This window comes from Cibotium barometz, chromosome 63 (genome assembly GCF_041138505.1).
Source record: "Cibotium barometz isolate CiBa-2024 chromosome 63, ASM4113850v1, whole genome shotgun sequence".
Lineage (NCBI taxonomy): Eukaryota > Viridiplantae > Streptophyta > Polypodiopsida > Cyatheales > Cibotiaceae > Cibotium > Cibotium barometz.
In genome coordinates, this window is record NC_141108.1 from 15,265,559 (window position 1) to 15,279,887 (window position 14,329).

Here is a 14,329-nt window from a genome sequence, read left to right on the forward strand (position 1 = left end):
TTGTCACTATTTAGTAGGCTTGCGTTTCGATGAAGATTTGCGGTAGCTGGTGTGTGTCCTCCCATGGCTTTAAAAAGTATGACTTGTGCAATGGCACACTTTTCATACAATGTAGTTGTTTTATGCACAGCCCAAACATGGTTAGAGATAAGTGGCACCCCTGATTTTGCAGGAATCTACTTGATACACCATGTCCTCTTACCTGATCTACTCGTAAATGCTACCTGTTGGTATCATTGAACCCCTGTTTATGCCATTCTTAACTAGGGGATTGGGATCCCTTTTTGAATTGTGAAACTTCATACTCTTCAAGGCATCATAGACAGAGGCTGAAGGAATTTGAGAATGAGATGTCTATATGCTTGTGGTATACAATGGCACTCATTGGTGGGTATCTAAGCCAGACAACATTACAATTGCATTGTAGGGCCTTTAACTTTTTAGTCACATCTTTTTGGGACAGCCTACAGTCTTATTTAGCCATTGAATAGTATATCTGTTTCCTAAAAGGTGAATTTGGGCATGTTCCTGGATTCATCTAGGTATATATATATTGAATAGTGTATCTGTTTCCTAAAGCATGCTTACTTGCTCTGTAGTGTTGCTGACTTCTAACATTACCAGTTCTTGCATCATTTTGAAATAAAATGAATGTCATGCAACCTTACATCATAAGATTGTTGGGAAAACACAATTTCAATTCTTCCTTCTGAGTTTTCTTATTTGCACTTGTGTTGCATTGAAACATCTGGTATTGCGTGCATGTGTACCTACATACCTGCATATGCACATGCACACGCATATCGTGCACAGATGCATGCATACACACATGTATGTAAGCATATGCTTTTGTAAACACATTTTTGAATGCATATACAAAAAACAATTTTGGTTCTAATTTAGCACATTTGAGCAGGAACGGTTGAGTGTGATTGAGAGAGACCAGCAAGATTATACCATGGATGATGAGGAGAAAAGAGTTCAGGACACCATACTGAAATCAGAGCCTACTGACACAGATGCAGTAGTGCTGCAGCAATCTCTTGCACGTAGCTACCCGAATCTCCCTTTCCAAGAAGCTCTTCAAAAGGAAAAAGACAAGCTACGGATAGAATTACAACGCATGCAGGAAGGCATGGATCTTGATCAATGTGATGTTATCCAGCATTTGATTTATGTGACTGATTCTGCAAATGCATACACCAAGAGAAGGCAAAGATTCAATGAATCAGTAGTTCTTAAGGGCCAAGGCAATGGAGAGGAACAGAGTGATTTTTCAACCACGGAAGACGATATGTCTATCAGTCATAAGTATGCTTAAACCTTGCTGCAACGAACTTCTGTAGGAGATGGTGCTTTCGATTTGATGTTGCTGCAAATTACTTAACTCTCAAATTTACTTTGAGTATTCTCCATTCATTCAACTGAAACTGGTTGTAAATCAAAAGTTACTTTTTTCATTTGACTCAACATATTTTTTGGTCCTAAAAGGATCTTCCTCTTCAGGTATTGCACAGATTTTGATCCAGTGAAAGAAGACCAACGCCTCACCCCCATTACACTTAGATTTCCTGGCCTCCCAAGGGCCTATTGTAATTTGCTCTGAGGTCAATAGGAGCTGCCTTTGGCCCGCGGTATTGGAGATCCCTCCACCACCCTCATCTGCCTCAAAAGCTGTCACTGCCAGCTTAGATGACGGGGTACCCAGAGTTATTGTTCTTGTCTCTGATCCAGCCATTCGAGAAGATCATGTCTTGCTGCAGAGACCAGATGGCTTGCACTTCAGACAGAGTATGGAGATTACTGGGAAACTGAAGAAGTGCTGTGTCTGCCATCACCAAGGCCATATTGCTAGGGAGTGTCCTAGAAACAGGAAGAGAAGAGGCAGATGCAAGCAACGGATGCCCAGGGGACTGGCACAACAGCTACCTGATGGACCTCCTGCTGCTCCATCCCAGACCCAGCAGCATTGGGTTATGGTCAGCGGATTACGACCTCCTCCTGTGCACCAAAACCTTTAGTGGAGCACCCTAACCCTATGTTTCTCTCATTGATGATGCAGACTCCACAAAAGCTGATGATTCTGTCATGTGCATCCCGCACTTGGATGCCACGTAGACATATTTGGACAGAAGGTGCGACCTGGGGTGGAAAACTGGTCCCATGTGAGCCTAGTCTGGGACGAGTCAGCCAGAGTTCCACTCCAGTTGTCCGAGGTCAAGTGTGCATTGTCCTGCACATGCGTCCAAGGTTAGGTGTGCATTGTCTTGCACATGAAACAGTGCAAGTCTGTGCTGCGAGTCTCCCTCGGGAATGATGTCAGTGGTTATGTGTATCTGGTATGATAGTGGATGCCAGACCTCTTGTGTTGACACGTAGGTTTGCATGTAGAATAGGGGCCAGCCCATAGGGCTACCCCAGAGCCAAGCCTAAGGCTCATGTAGTGGACATGGGGAGGTTTAGAACCACCCCAAGGGGCCAGGAGGGCCCCATGTTGTGCCCACTTGCCCTAGATTGGGCTGGAAGGGCTGTAGGCCAACCCTAGGGCCCTTGGACAGGCAGCCGATAGGGCATCCAGCCCTTAGAGGGCTGTCGGCCAGGTGTGGGGCAGCCCACACAGGCTGGCCGGCAGCCCACACAGGCTGCCCAGCAGCCCATAACAGAAGCACATGCTAGCCAGACAGCCCGTTGCGAATGCGCATGAATTTTCCAGCATTTAATGCTATTTATGCAGTTGTGAGGCTATTTTCAGTCAGCCGACTGAGGTAAAACCAGCCGACCAGCATATGTGAGGGGTATAAATATCCAAGGCATAATTCAGTTCACTCATCTCATATTTCACCAAGTGCTGAAGCCAATCAAAGGGCCAGGACAGCCAAAGAGAAGCTAATGCAAAGGGGTGAAGGATTGAAGATCAAGGGCAGAGGATTCTCCTCAGCCAAGAAGGTTCAGGTTCAGCCTTTTATTTTCAGTTTTGCATCATTCTAATAAAAGCAAATACACCATTCGTGGTGGGGCCCTACAAAGGGTATTCAAGACCCAATACTGTGTCCTCTTCTCCCTCTCTCTCCCTCTCTCTCTCTCTCTCTCTCTATTTTTTTGCACATCTACATTCAGTCTTGTGCATTGATTTCGTCGCGACAAGTGTGCTGATTTCTGAGCATTGAAGTTACCGATCTCCCCCGAAGCTTCTGGTAAACTCGATCCCAAAACTCTTTATTCATGGTTGCATCAATTTGAAGCTTACTTTGCCGCAGTTAGAAAGAATGATATTGACAGAGTGATCTTAGCCAGTTGGTACTTGGAGGGTGAGGCCATTCCTTGGTGGACCCAGTGGGCTCATGCCCACACCAGATTAAGTATGGCAGCTTATGTTTGGGACGAGTTTGTCCGTGACCTTAAGCAGCGGTTTCTACCGTCCCATTACCTTGAGTGACTTGAAGACGAGTTCAGGAGAGCGCGTCAGAACGTGCAACTAGTCCTTCAATTTGCCAATAGAATTTCGACCTTATGTTTGCAATTAGGCTTATTTGATACGGATAAGAAAGGGTGACTTGAAGACGAGTTCAGGAGAGCGCGTCAGAACGTGCAACTAGTCCTTCAGTTTGCCAATAGAATTTCGACCTTATGTTTGCAATTAGGCTTATCTGATACGGATAAGAAAGGGCAATTTCTGTATGGCCTTGACATGCAAATCCAGTGGGAGGTGCGTATGTTTAGGCTAGCCACCTTCAAAGACGCACTCTCGCTTGCGTAGAGTGTTGAAATGAAGCACAATGGTGGTAAGCCCGAGACTTCCCAGCCGGCTACTCCCAAGGCTACCGTCTGGGGGGGGGGGGAAAAGTTAGAACTAGACGGGGTCTTCCCCAGGACAGAGCATGGGAGCCTCTCACTCCAAGAACTCGACCAATGCGTCTAATCTTACTCCAGACCAGAAAGCGGAGGCAGGCAAGACTGGTGGCAAGTTGAGTGCTGAGGAGATTGCTCAGTACAAGGAGGAGGGTAGGTGTTTCTTTTGTTATACAAAGGGACACACTTCTCGAGAGTGTCCTAAGAAGACTATTGCTCTAAAGACCGCCGCCTCAGCCTCCACAGCTTCTGTGGGCCTAGCTTTCACATAGACCCCAGTGGCTGTTCCTAGTTCTTCAAATCCCAATGCTTCAGTTGGAGCAATCATTAGCCAGGAGCTCGAAGCTAAGCAGAAGGGCGCCCATGACCAGGAGTATGAGCGCAACAAATTGCTCAAGACCTTTGGCTACATAGGTGGCCAGAGAGTCGTCGTCTTGTTTGATAGCGGTAGCACGGAGTACGTGGTCACGGAACAGGCTGCTCGGTGTGCCCGTTTCATCCTGACTTTGGTGGACAAACAAGTTGAGGGTTTTAGCACAGGCATGACAATGAGCGTCAAGTATGAAGCTCTAGGTGCTAAATTGGTTATTCAGGACGTGTGTGTTCATATTTTTGGACGACATACTGGTATTTTCAGCTACGGTTGAGCAGCATGATATTGATGTGGAGAAAGTCTTGAAGTTGCTGGAAAGCAACGAGCTCTACGTCAATGGGAAGAAGTTAGAATTTTATTTGTTCGAGGTTCATTACCTTGGATATATAATTAGTGCAGAAAGCATTCGACTTGATCTGGCTAAGGTGGCCGAGATTGTCAATTGGGAAGTACCTCAGACTGCTTATGACATCAGATCCTTCGTGGGTATATGCCAGGCATACTCCACCCACATAGACAAGTTTTTTGACCTCGGCGGATCTCACCAATCTGCTAAAGGGTGTCAAGACAAGAAGGCAATAGATTCGAATGACTCCACGAGCATTGGAGGCATTCAAGAACCTCAAGGTGGCTTTATCAGAAGCGCCTTGTTTAGCAATTGCCTCGTGGGACGAGCTATTTCAGGCGATCACCGATGTGAGTAACATTGTAATTGGAGTTGTATTACAACAGAATGGTCATCTAGTAGCTTACATGTCTCGTAAGTTACTGCTCGTAGAAAAGAATTACTCAGTCTACGATCGTGAACTCCTCGCAGTTATACAGGCCTTAAAACATTGGAAACATTTTCTTTATGGCCGTGACTTTGAGGTTTGTACTGACCATCAGGCATTACGCTGGATTCAGACCAACAAACAATCATTGTGCTCTTGTACATTACTAAGAGTATTTACATGTACATTATTTTCATTACTTTCTTAATTTATACATGAGATACAAGGGGAATGGTATCACCCTCTTCACCAGCATCAATTACATGCTTTCGATCTTTACGCATGAAGGTGATCCTGTTCGTCTTGTAAGCCTGTGTATGCCAAGGCTTTCCAAGCAAGACATCACAGCCATTCAAAGGCGCCACGGCCCACAAGCAAATCCTCATGATCCATATAGCCTTGAATGTGTATGCGCAACTTGCCAAAAATAAGCATGACCTGCACTTCTCTACCAACAAAGGCAGCCCCTACTTCAATTTGAGGACCCATGTCCTCCACTTCAATACCCAAAGCAGCTGCCATCTATGTGGATATGAGATTCTCAGATGCACAATCATCAAACGTGAACATGTGACCAAGTGCTGAAGCCAATCAAAGGGCCTGGACAGCCAAGGAGAAGCTAACGCAAAGGGGTGAAGGATTAAAGGTCAAGGGCAGAGGATTCTCCTCGGCCAAGAAGGTTCAGGTTTAGCCTTTTATTTTCAGTTTTGCATCATTCTAATAAAAGCAAATACACCATTCGTGACGGGGGCCCTACAAAGGGTATTCGGGACCCAATACTGTGTCCTCTTCTCCCTCCCTCTCTCTCTCTCTCTCTATTTTTCTTTACATCTACATTCAGTTTTGTGCGTTGATTTCGTCGTGACAAGTGTGCTGATTTCTGAGCATTGGAGTTACCGATCTCCCCCGAAGCTTTCGCACGTTACAGATTCAGGATGTAAAGCGATTGGCTTAGTACTGAGCCTAATGGACATGCATTGCAGTCTCTTGGTGGTGAGGGTGCACTTGGTGATACTTTTGCAATTTGGATGCACAAGGAGTTCAGTCTCATGGTGATGAGGGTGCACTTGGTGATACTTCGCATTTGCATGTACATGCATCGCTATCTCCTGGTAGTGGTGACCATGTTCCGTCGGTTGCCAACATTCCAGAGCAGTTTTCGCTCCTTACTTGCACTGTTCACACATTTGAGAGGTACTAGAGATATAAAACTAGGTATGGTGCCCATTGGCGATGTGTGCCCACAGTCATTGCAAGGGTCCCACCTTTGGCTCCTTCGGTTTGGCGGCCGTTACCCCGCTGAGACTCTTCCTTAGGTTCTTAGATGCCAGCGAGGCCAGCTGGCCCCACTGAGCCCTCCGCGAGCCCCTCCCTGTACCCTCCCTCTCTGGTGGATCACTCCCAGCCGCTCCCATCTCCCTCTTCCCCGCCTCCCCATCCCCATCCCCATCCCCATCCCCATCCCCCTCCGCCTCCTTCCCCCCCTTCTCCTCATCCTTCATCCTTGCGTCCGACCCTTCCCGCAAGATGGAGTGGGATTCGGAGTCGCTGGTTGCCGCCAGCCAGGGGCAGGTAGTAGAGCTCTCACACCATAGTCATGATTTGCGCATCACAGACGTGCTCACCCATCTCAGGCCCCTGGCTCATATGAAGTTGGGAGGCTCAGGCCATAGAGATTAGGATGGGGAGGTGGTGTGTTCTAGCCTGGAGGTGTTGCTCTTTGTGTTCCTTCATATCTCAGTTGCAGTACTCCTTCCCCTCTCTTATAGATACCTTCATTGTGATCGATGGAGTTCAGAGTATGCCTACTCTTGCGCTCGGACATAGTGGAGGACAGGATCCGCGCTGACTTGGTGTGTCTTTGCCCAAGGATTGATTGTGACTACTCCTCGTCGAAACTCATGCCCAAGACTCTTCGAGTGGAGGGCAGTTCCGATAGTTCTGCCTCCTAGAGAGATTTGATATGCAGATAGCCTCATGGAACATTCAGGGTTTAGGGGAGCCTCATTGCTTTCAGAGGCGATGTGTCCTCAGAGGAGAGCTACATAGATCTTCAGTTAGAGGTCCCATCGACATTCTCTGGACTGTGGTGGAGGAAAAACCGGATTGTGGTGGAGATGGTGAGGACGATGTTGGAGCATTGAGACCTTTCTCGTCCACTTTGGGAAGAGGCTGTGGCCACGATTGTCCATATCCTCAACCGATCTTCGACGACTTCAATACCTAAGATGACTCCGCTTGAGGCTTATTTTGGCAGGAAACTAGTTGTCTCACATTTCCATGTTTTTGGGAGTGATGCCTATATTCACATTCCAAAGAAGCAGAGGGGGAAGCTTGACTCAAATTCCTAGAAGCTTGTTTTTGTGGGATATAACTCTCTTTCCAAAGGCTACAGGTTATATGACTAGGAGCCGAATGAGGTTGTTGTCAGCAGAGATGTTGTCTTTGATGAGCATGTTCGAGCTTCCATTGTTGAGGAACCGCCGCTTCTTGGAGAGCTAGATGAGTATGAGGACACGATTGGGTTTCCACAGAAGGAACCCAGAGTCGTGCAGTGTGGCAACCAAAGTTGTATAGCTATTGCTCGGAACCCGGTCTTCCATGCCCGGACCAAGCACATAGAGATACAATATCACTTTGTTCGTGAGAAGATTTTGGGTGGTGACTTCTTGCTTGTCTTTTGTTCAACGGAGGACAGTGCGGCAGACCTCTTCATCTACCTCAGGAGATGCTTTGTCAGCACTCCAGCCATTGGGGTTGGTTCTGCATCCAAGAGCTGAGAGGGGCTGTTAGTAGTCATCTCCTGTCTGCACTATATTACATTGTAGGGAGTGAGGGTCAGTGTTGTGGGTGTGCCCGCCTTTGTGTGAGTTTCTCCATTTTTTTCCTCATTGTTCATTTTCCCATTTTAGCTAGTCGTGGGGTGCTATCTTTTTTCCTTGGTCGGTTGTAGGTGTTTTGGTGGCCAGCATGAGTTGACTGTGTGCTGGCCGACTAGGTTAGATGTTAGATGACTAGGTATATCCTAGTCGTGGGCTCTTCTTATGGGGCTGTTGGCCTGTTTTGTAGTGGTGGACCAATAGCCCCTGCCCATGTATATTAGGCACTTTCCCCCCCACATCATTGTTGTATTGGATATCGCGTATATAGCAGAGTTTATGCAGCCCTTCTCTCTCCAACACCTCTGTGTTTCTTTTCTCTCAGTTGTTTGTCTCATTTTCGCTCCTCATTCTGACAGTATCTTGGTGGGCACTACCTTTTCTAATCATGCTCTGGTTATTTTGTCCTTGGAGGACCCATGGAGGTAGGACAGACACTTGAGCACTAGGATTTCGGATAGCCTCATATAGGACTTTGAGATTTGCAGCAGCAGGACAGAGCAGATATGGGCAGGACTGGATTTTCTCTCAAGTTCTGTTTTGCAGGCACCTTGGATGCAGGCCTTGGTGAGATTAGCAATTTACTACAAGAGGTAGCATAGAGCAGATTGATGGGATTCCGTGAGCAAGAGAGTATCATTCCCCAGGGTCTTTCTTCTCTCCAGCGACTTCAGAGGAGTTCCCTAGATAGCCTGTGGATAGAGAGTCAGTTGGTTGTCACCTGTACAGAGCTTAGATCCAGAGAGGAGAGGAGGGTTGAGTAGTACAGATACCATGCCAGAGCTTCCTTTTGGACCCAAGTCGGAGATAGTCACTTGGGATTTTTTCGAGATTGCCAGCCCCCATAGGCGGAGAGATCGTATACGTAGGCTGCGAGGCCAGGATGGAGATATTATTTCTGACTCCCCCCCCCATGTGAGAGCCATTGCCACGTATTTTTTAAGATCCCTCCTCACCAGTGCCCCATTATTCTCATAGGTGGTGGATGCGCGAGAGATGGTTTGGCGGCACATGAGAGAGGTGGTTCCTTCCATTCTCCAGACCTTCTTATTGACTCCCTTCACAGCAGAGGAGTTGGTGGAGGCCTTGACAGCTCTTCCTAGAGGAAAATGCCTAGGGGCGGATGCGCTTCCAGTTTCTTTTTTTCGTCACCACTAAGATCTCATGGAAAGCATGAGATCTTAGTGGAATGCCTAGGGGCGGATGCGCTTCCAGTTTCTTTTTTCGTCGCCACTAAGATCTCATGGAAAGCAGCTCGAAATTTGCCACTAGGATCTCATGGAAGGCAGCCTTCGAGCAGCCTTCAATGAGATTATGATCACAAGCGCCATGCCAGAGAGGCTCTTATTTGATTCCTAAGGAGGGTGTGGTTACATGTTGGAGATTTGGTAGTGGAGACCCATCACCCTCCTTGGGACTGCCTACAAGATTTTGGCCAAGGCCATCAGTTGGAGACTACAACATTTCCTCCTCGATTTGATCCATGACACTCAGATAGGTTTTGTTCAGGATCGGAGCATTCTAGACAACATCTTCACCTTCTGGTAGGCGACAGCTTCGGCTAGGATGAGGGAGCAGGATCTCATTATGCTCCTTTTGAACTTCGAGAAAGCCTATGATAAGAGTTGACTGGGGCTCTCTAGAGGGCACAATGTACTGGATGGGTTGTGTGGGAGTGAGAATTAGGGTTAGGTCATGTGTGGGAGACATACACAGAGAAGAACAAGGGAGAGAGAGAGAGAGAGTTGTGGGGATAAGTCAACTCATCAATAGCATGAGTGTGTGACTCCCCTATCACACATGTATATTGCACTAGTACACATAGTGTACTTAGTACATTAAAAGTACTAAAGTGTACTATGTACTATAACTTATGGGCTTGTACACACTATAAGGGTGGGCATAACGCCTTTACCCCAACAACCTCCCACTTAAAGGCAAAGTGCCCTTAAATGAAGGAAAAGAAAAATCAGCATGTACATGATAATATACAAGGCCATATCAAGGCTGAAACTGGCCTCATCCAATGCCCATCAAGTGTCTGCAATGAGCAAACCGCTCCGGAGGCAAACTCTTTGTCAACAGATCAGCCGGGTTGTCATCCGTGTGAATCTTAACAAGCTGAATTTGCTTGTTCTCTATCACCTCTCTGATGAAGTGATACTTCACATCCACATGCTTCGTCTTTGCATGAAAGACAGGGTTCTTTGCCAACTGGATGGCACTCTGACTATCACAATGCAACAATGGAATATCCCCTGTATAACCCAAATCAACCACTAACCGAGATAGCCATAATGCCTCCTTGCAAGCCTCTGTGGCTGCAATATACTCGGCCTCTGTAGTAGATAAGGCTGTGCACTTCTGCATCCTGGATATCCATGACACAGCACCTCCTGTGAATGTAAATACATAACCGGTAGTAGACTTCCGGTTATCTGGATGACCGGCATAATCCGAATCCGTGTAACCATGCACTAATGCATCCTGTTTGCCAAAACAAATGCACAAATCCTGTGTGCCCTTCAGGTATCTCATGACACCTTTCACTGCTTCCCAATGCTTCTTGCCAGGGTTGGCCATGTATCTAGAAACCACTCCCACTGCAAATGCAATGTCCGGCCTAGTAGTAACCATGGCATACATGAGACTGCCACAAGCTGAAGCATACGGAATCTTGGCCATATCAGCCCTGTCTCTATCCGACTGTGGGCTGTCCATAGCACTGAGTTTCACATATGGAGGCAAAGGAGTACTAGTCTTCTTCCCCCCTTCCATATTGAACCTCTGCAAGACTTTGCCAATGTATTCCTTCTGAGACAAATACAACACATGCTGATTTCTGTCCCGAAGTATCCGCATACCCAAGATGTGATTTGCATCACCCAAATCCTTCATATCAAAGGTTTGATACAGCCTCTGCTTCAAGGCATCCATCTCTTTACGAGATTTCCCGGCAATCAACATACAAGATGAGGATCAATAGACTGCCATCCAAAGCTTTCTTGGTGTACAAGCAGTGATCTATGTCACTTCTCCTGAATTTCTGAGATTTCATGAATGTATCAAATTTATGATACCATTCTCTTGGTGCCTGTTTGAGCCCATAAAGACTCTTTTTCAGCTTGTATACAAGCTTCTCCTTTCCACTTACTGCATAACCCTCTGGCTGCTGCATATATATCTCCTCATGGAGATCACCGTGAAGAAAAGCAGTCTTCACATCCATCTGAATCAAGTCCAGATCATCATGCGCAACCAAAGCTAACACAGCTCTAAGTGTGGTCATTTTGACCACTGGAGAGAAGATCTCATCAAAGTCCACACCATATTCCTGCTTGAAGCCCTTAGCCACTAACCTGGCTTTGTATCTTGGCTTTGCATCTGGTGCAACTTCGAGCCTGTAAACCCATTTGCATGGCAAAACCTTCTTGCCTGCAAGCAAATGCACCAACTTCCATGTTTCATTTTTATGGAGAGAATCCATCTCTGACTTCATGGCACGCTCCCAAAGAGCTTTGTCTGCCCTTTGTAAAGCCTCCTTATAACATGAGGGCTCCCCACAGTCAGTAAGCATCAAGTAGTCAACCCCTGGAACAAACCTGTCAGGGGCTCTGGAGGGTCTTGTGGACCTCCGTACCCAATGACCATCATTTGCAGGTTGCTGTCCAGCCTGCATATCGCCCATTGGTGGCTCCTGTTCCATGCCATAAGGCTGAAAAATCATGCCCGGTATCTCCTCTAACTGTGGTATATCCATAGGGATATCTTCTGCCATCTCTGGCTGTCCATTTGGACCATTTTCAGCACCATTTAAGGGCTGGTTTTCCTGCTGTAATGGCTGATTTACAGCCCTTTGTTGTTGTCCATGATGTCCATCATCATCAAAGATGACTCTGCCAGGCTCCTGTTGCCTTGCAGGCTCCTTATACATGCATGTTTCATCAAAAATGACATCATTGCTGCGTATGATCTTTCTATTCACGGGATCCCAAAGTCTATACCCCATTTCACCTCTGTCACCATATCCTAGGAATATGCATTTGTGAGACTTAGGATCAAGTTTGGTGCGCATTTCCCTGCGTATGTGCACGTACGCAACGCAACCAAACACTCTCAAGTGCTTGTATGACGGAGGCTTCCCTGTCCATACTTCCTCTAGCACTTTCCCACCAAGCCTCGTGTTAGGTGACCTGTTTATAAGGTGAACGGCTGTCATAACAGCTTCAGCCCAAAAACCATGAGGTAATGCAGCATGTGACAACATAGAACGGACCTTCTCCTGAATGGTCCTGTTCATCCTCTCTGCTGTCCCGTTTTGTGGAGGATCATAAGGAGTAGAGAGCTCCCTCTTGATGCCTTTAGCATCACAAAAGTCCTGAAACTGTTTGGACATATACTCTCCACCATTGTCGGAACGCAAAGCCTTCAGTGTTTTGCCAGTTTGATTCTCAACATGAGCAACAAACTTCTGAAACACTGAGAATGTATCACTCTTCAAACGAAGAGGATAAACCCACACCTTGCGTGTGGCAGCATCTATAAAAGACACAAAATATTTTGCCCCTCCCAAAGAAAGCTGAGGCATCTCACATACATCTGTATGCACAAGCTCTAACTGAGCATCTTTCTGTCCAAGAGCTTTCTTGTGGAGGCACTGTAGTTGCCTACCATATATACAATGCTCACAAAACTGAAAACTTGAAAACTTTAGAGAAGGCAAGTAACCCAAACGAGACAATTGCTCCATTCCCTTGACACTCATGTGTCCCAACCGGCTATGCCACATAGAAATTTCCGGCAGCTCGGTTGCATTTACATTAGCATGGTGACAAACACCTGCATGCATGAAATAAAGAGTGTCCACCTTAGAGCCTCTGGCAACAACCAGTGAGCCCTTACTAATTTTCCACTTTCCACTACCAAATGTGGTAACATAATCAGCATCATCAAGCTGTCCATTAGAAAGCAGATTCTTCTTGATCTCAGGCACATGCCTGACATCATGGAGCATAAGCTGTGAGCCATCTGAAAATACAAGCCTCACATCACCTCTGCCAAGAATTTTGCATGCATGGTTATCACCCAAATAAACCACTCCTTCATTGCCAGCAGTATACCTGACAAACAAGTCTCTGCAACCTGTGACATGAAAGGAGGCACCTGAATCAATGATCCATGAGTGCATACCATGACCACCTGTAAGAAGTGAATGGGCATCAAGTGAAGACGTAAATAGGACCTCATCCTCACTGCCACCTGCATGTGACACATTGATTTCTTCAATCTTGACTCCACTTTTGCCCTTTGGCTTTACATCTTTGGCTTCATCCTTGTCTTTGTCTTTGCCTTTTCCATGGCATTCCAAATCCTTTTTGGAGCGAGACTTGCTCCTTCCCCTTTCTTGGCTTTTTTCCCTTTGCTGGGATCTCCCACGTGCATTCATTGCATTGGACTTTCCAACAGAGTTGTTCTTCCTATTCATCTCTTCTTGAAGAAGAGCACCCTCAACATCTGCATATGACAGCATAGCATTCGAATTGCTAGTGGCTGTCCTGAATGTGTCCCAACTCTCTGGCAAAGTGCATAACAGAAAAGTGGCTTTGAACTCATCGTCCATTGCCAATTTTTGATTAATGACCTGGCTAACAATACCATTAAACTCATTTAAATGGGCTGTCATAGACGCCCCTTCCTTCATCTGAAGACCTATGAGTTTCTTCAACCAATACACTTTGCTTGAGGCACTTTGTTGGGCATACAAGTCCTGCAATCTCTGCCACATTCCCCAAGCTGTCTTCTCTTCACGAATGCTGAAAAGTAATGAGTCTGACACAGACAACATGATAGTAGATCTTGCCAGCTCATCCATATCTTCCCACTCTTCAGCAGTAAGAGAAGCGGGCATTACACCCCTTTCTTTGATAGGCTTGTGCTGCTTTTTCTGGAGCAACACATTGTAGCACTGGGTTTGCCAAATATCATAATTATGCGAGCCTTCAAGCTTCTTGATGTGAAGCAATGAAGAGCTCTCACTTGTGGTTGCCATAGCAATATGCAACCTGTCAATGCCTGACTACCTGTACTATCACATGGGGCATAATCGCTTGGGCCACTGAGGCTGAGGTTGTCTTGGCTTATGAGGAGGAAGGTGGGGGCTAGCCCTTCAGGTCTCTCACCTTCACATTTCGAGAGTGCCAATCCTAGCCCCATCTTCACTGGACTCTGGGTTCATGCTAGAGATGGGAGATTTGTATTAGCATTGTAGCATGGCAGATCTAGAGAGCTCAATGCAGCAAAGTCATCGGAGGCACCCACACTCTGTCTGCGGAGTCCATCGGGAGCATCTGGCTCGACATCATTCATACCCTCCGTGGTCGGTGGGGGAAGCTACATGGTGGTTCTGACCATATGTGGAAGCGTTAGGAAGCCTTCTTGCAGTTTTGGCGGCCAAC

The 14,329-nt window shown here is 46.6% G+C and overlaps 1 protein-coding gene across 5 annotated transcripts in view; it reads left to right on the forward strand.

The window, feature by feature from the left end:
• Window positions 1-14,329, forward strand: part of LOC147603743 (cell number regulator 13-like) — a 41,449-nt gene that overhangs the window by 1,759 nt on the left and 25,361 nt on the right. For 4 of the 5 annotated variants that reach the window (XM_086795893.1, XM_086795895.1, XM_086795897.1 and 1 more), the window contains exon 2: window positions 917-1,311. In XM_086795893.1, the coding sequence (XP_086652019.1) occupies window positions 917-1,311 (395 nt within the window). The remainder of the gene's footprint in view (window positions 1-916; window positions 1,312-14,329) is intronic. The other variant, XM_086795894.1, reaches the window with a different exon arrangement.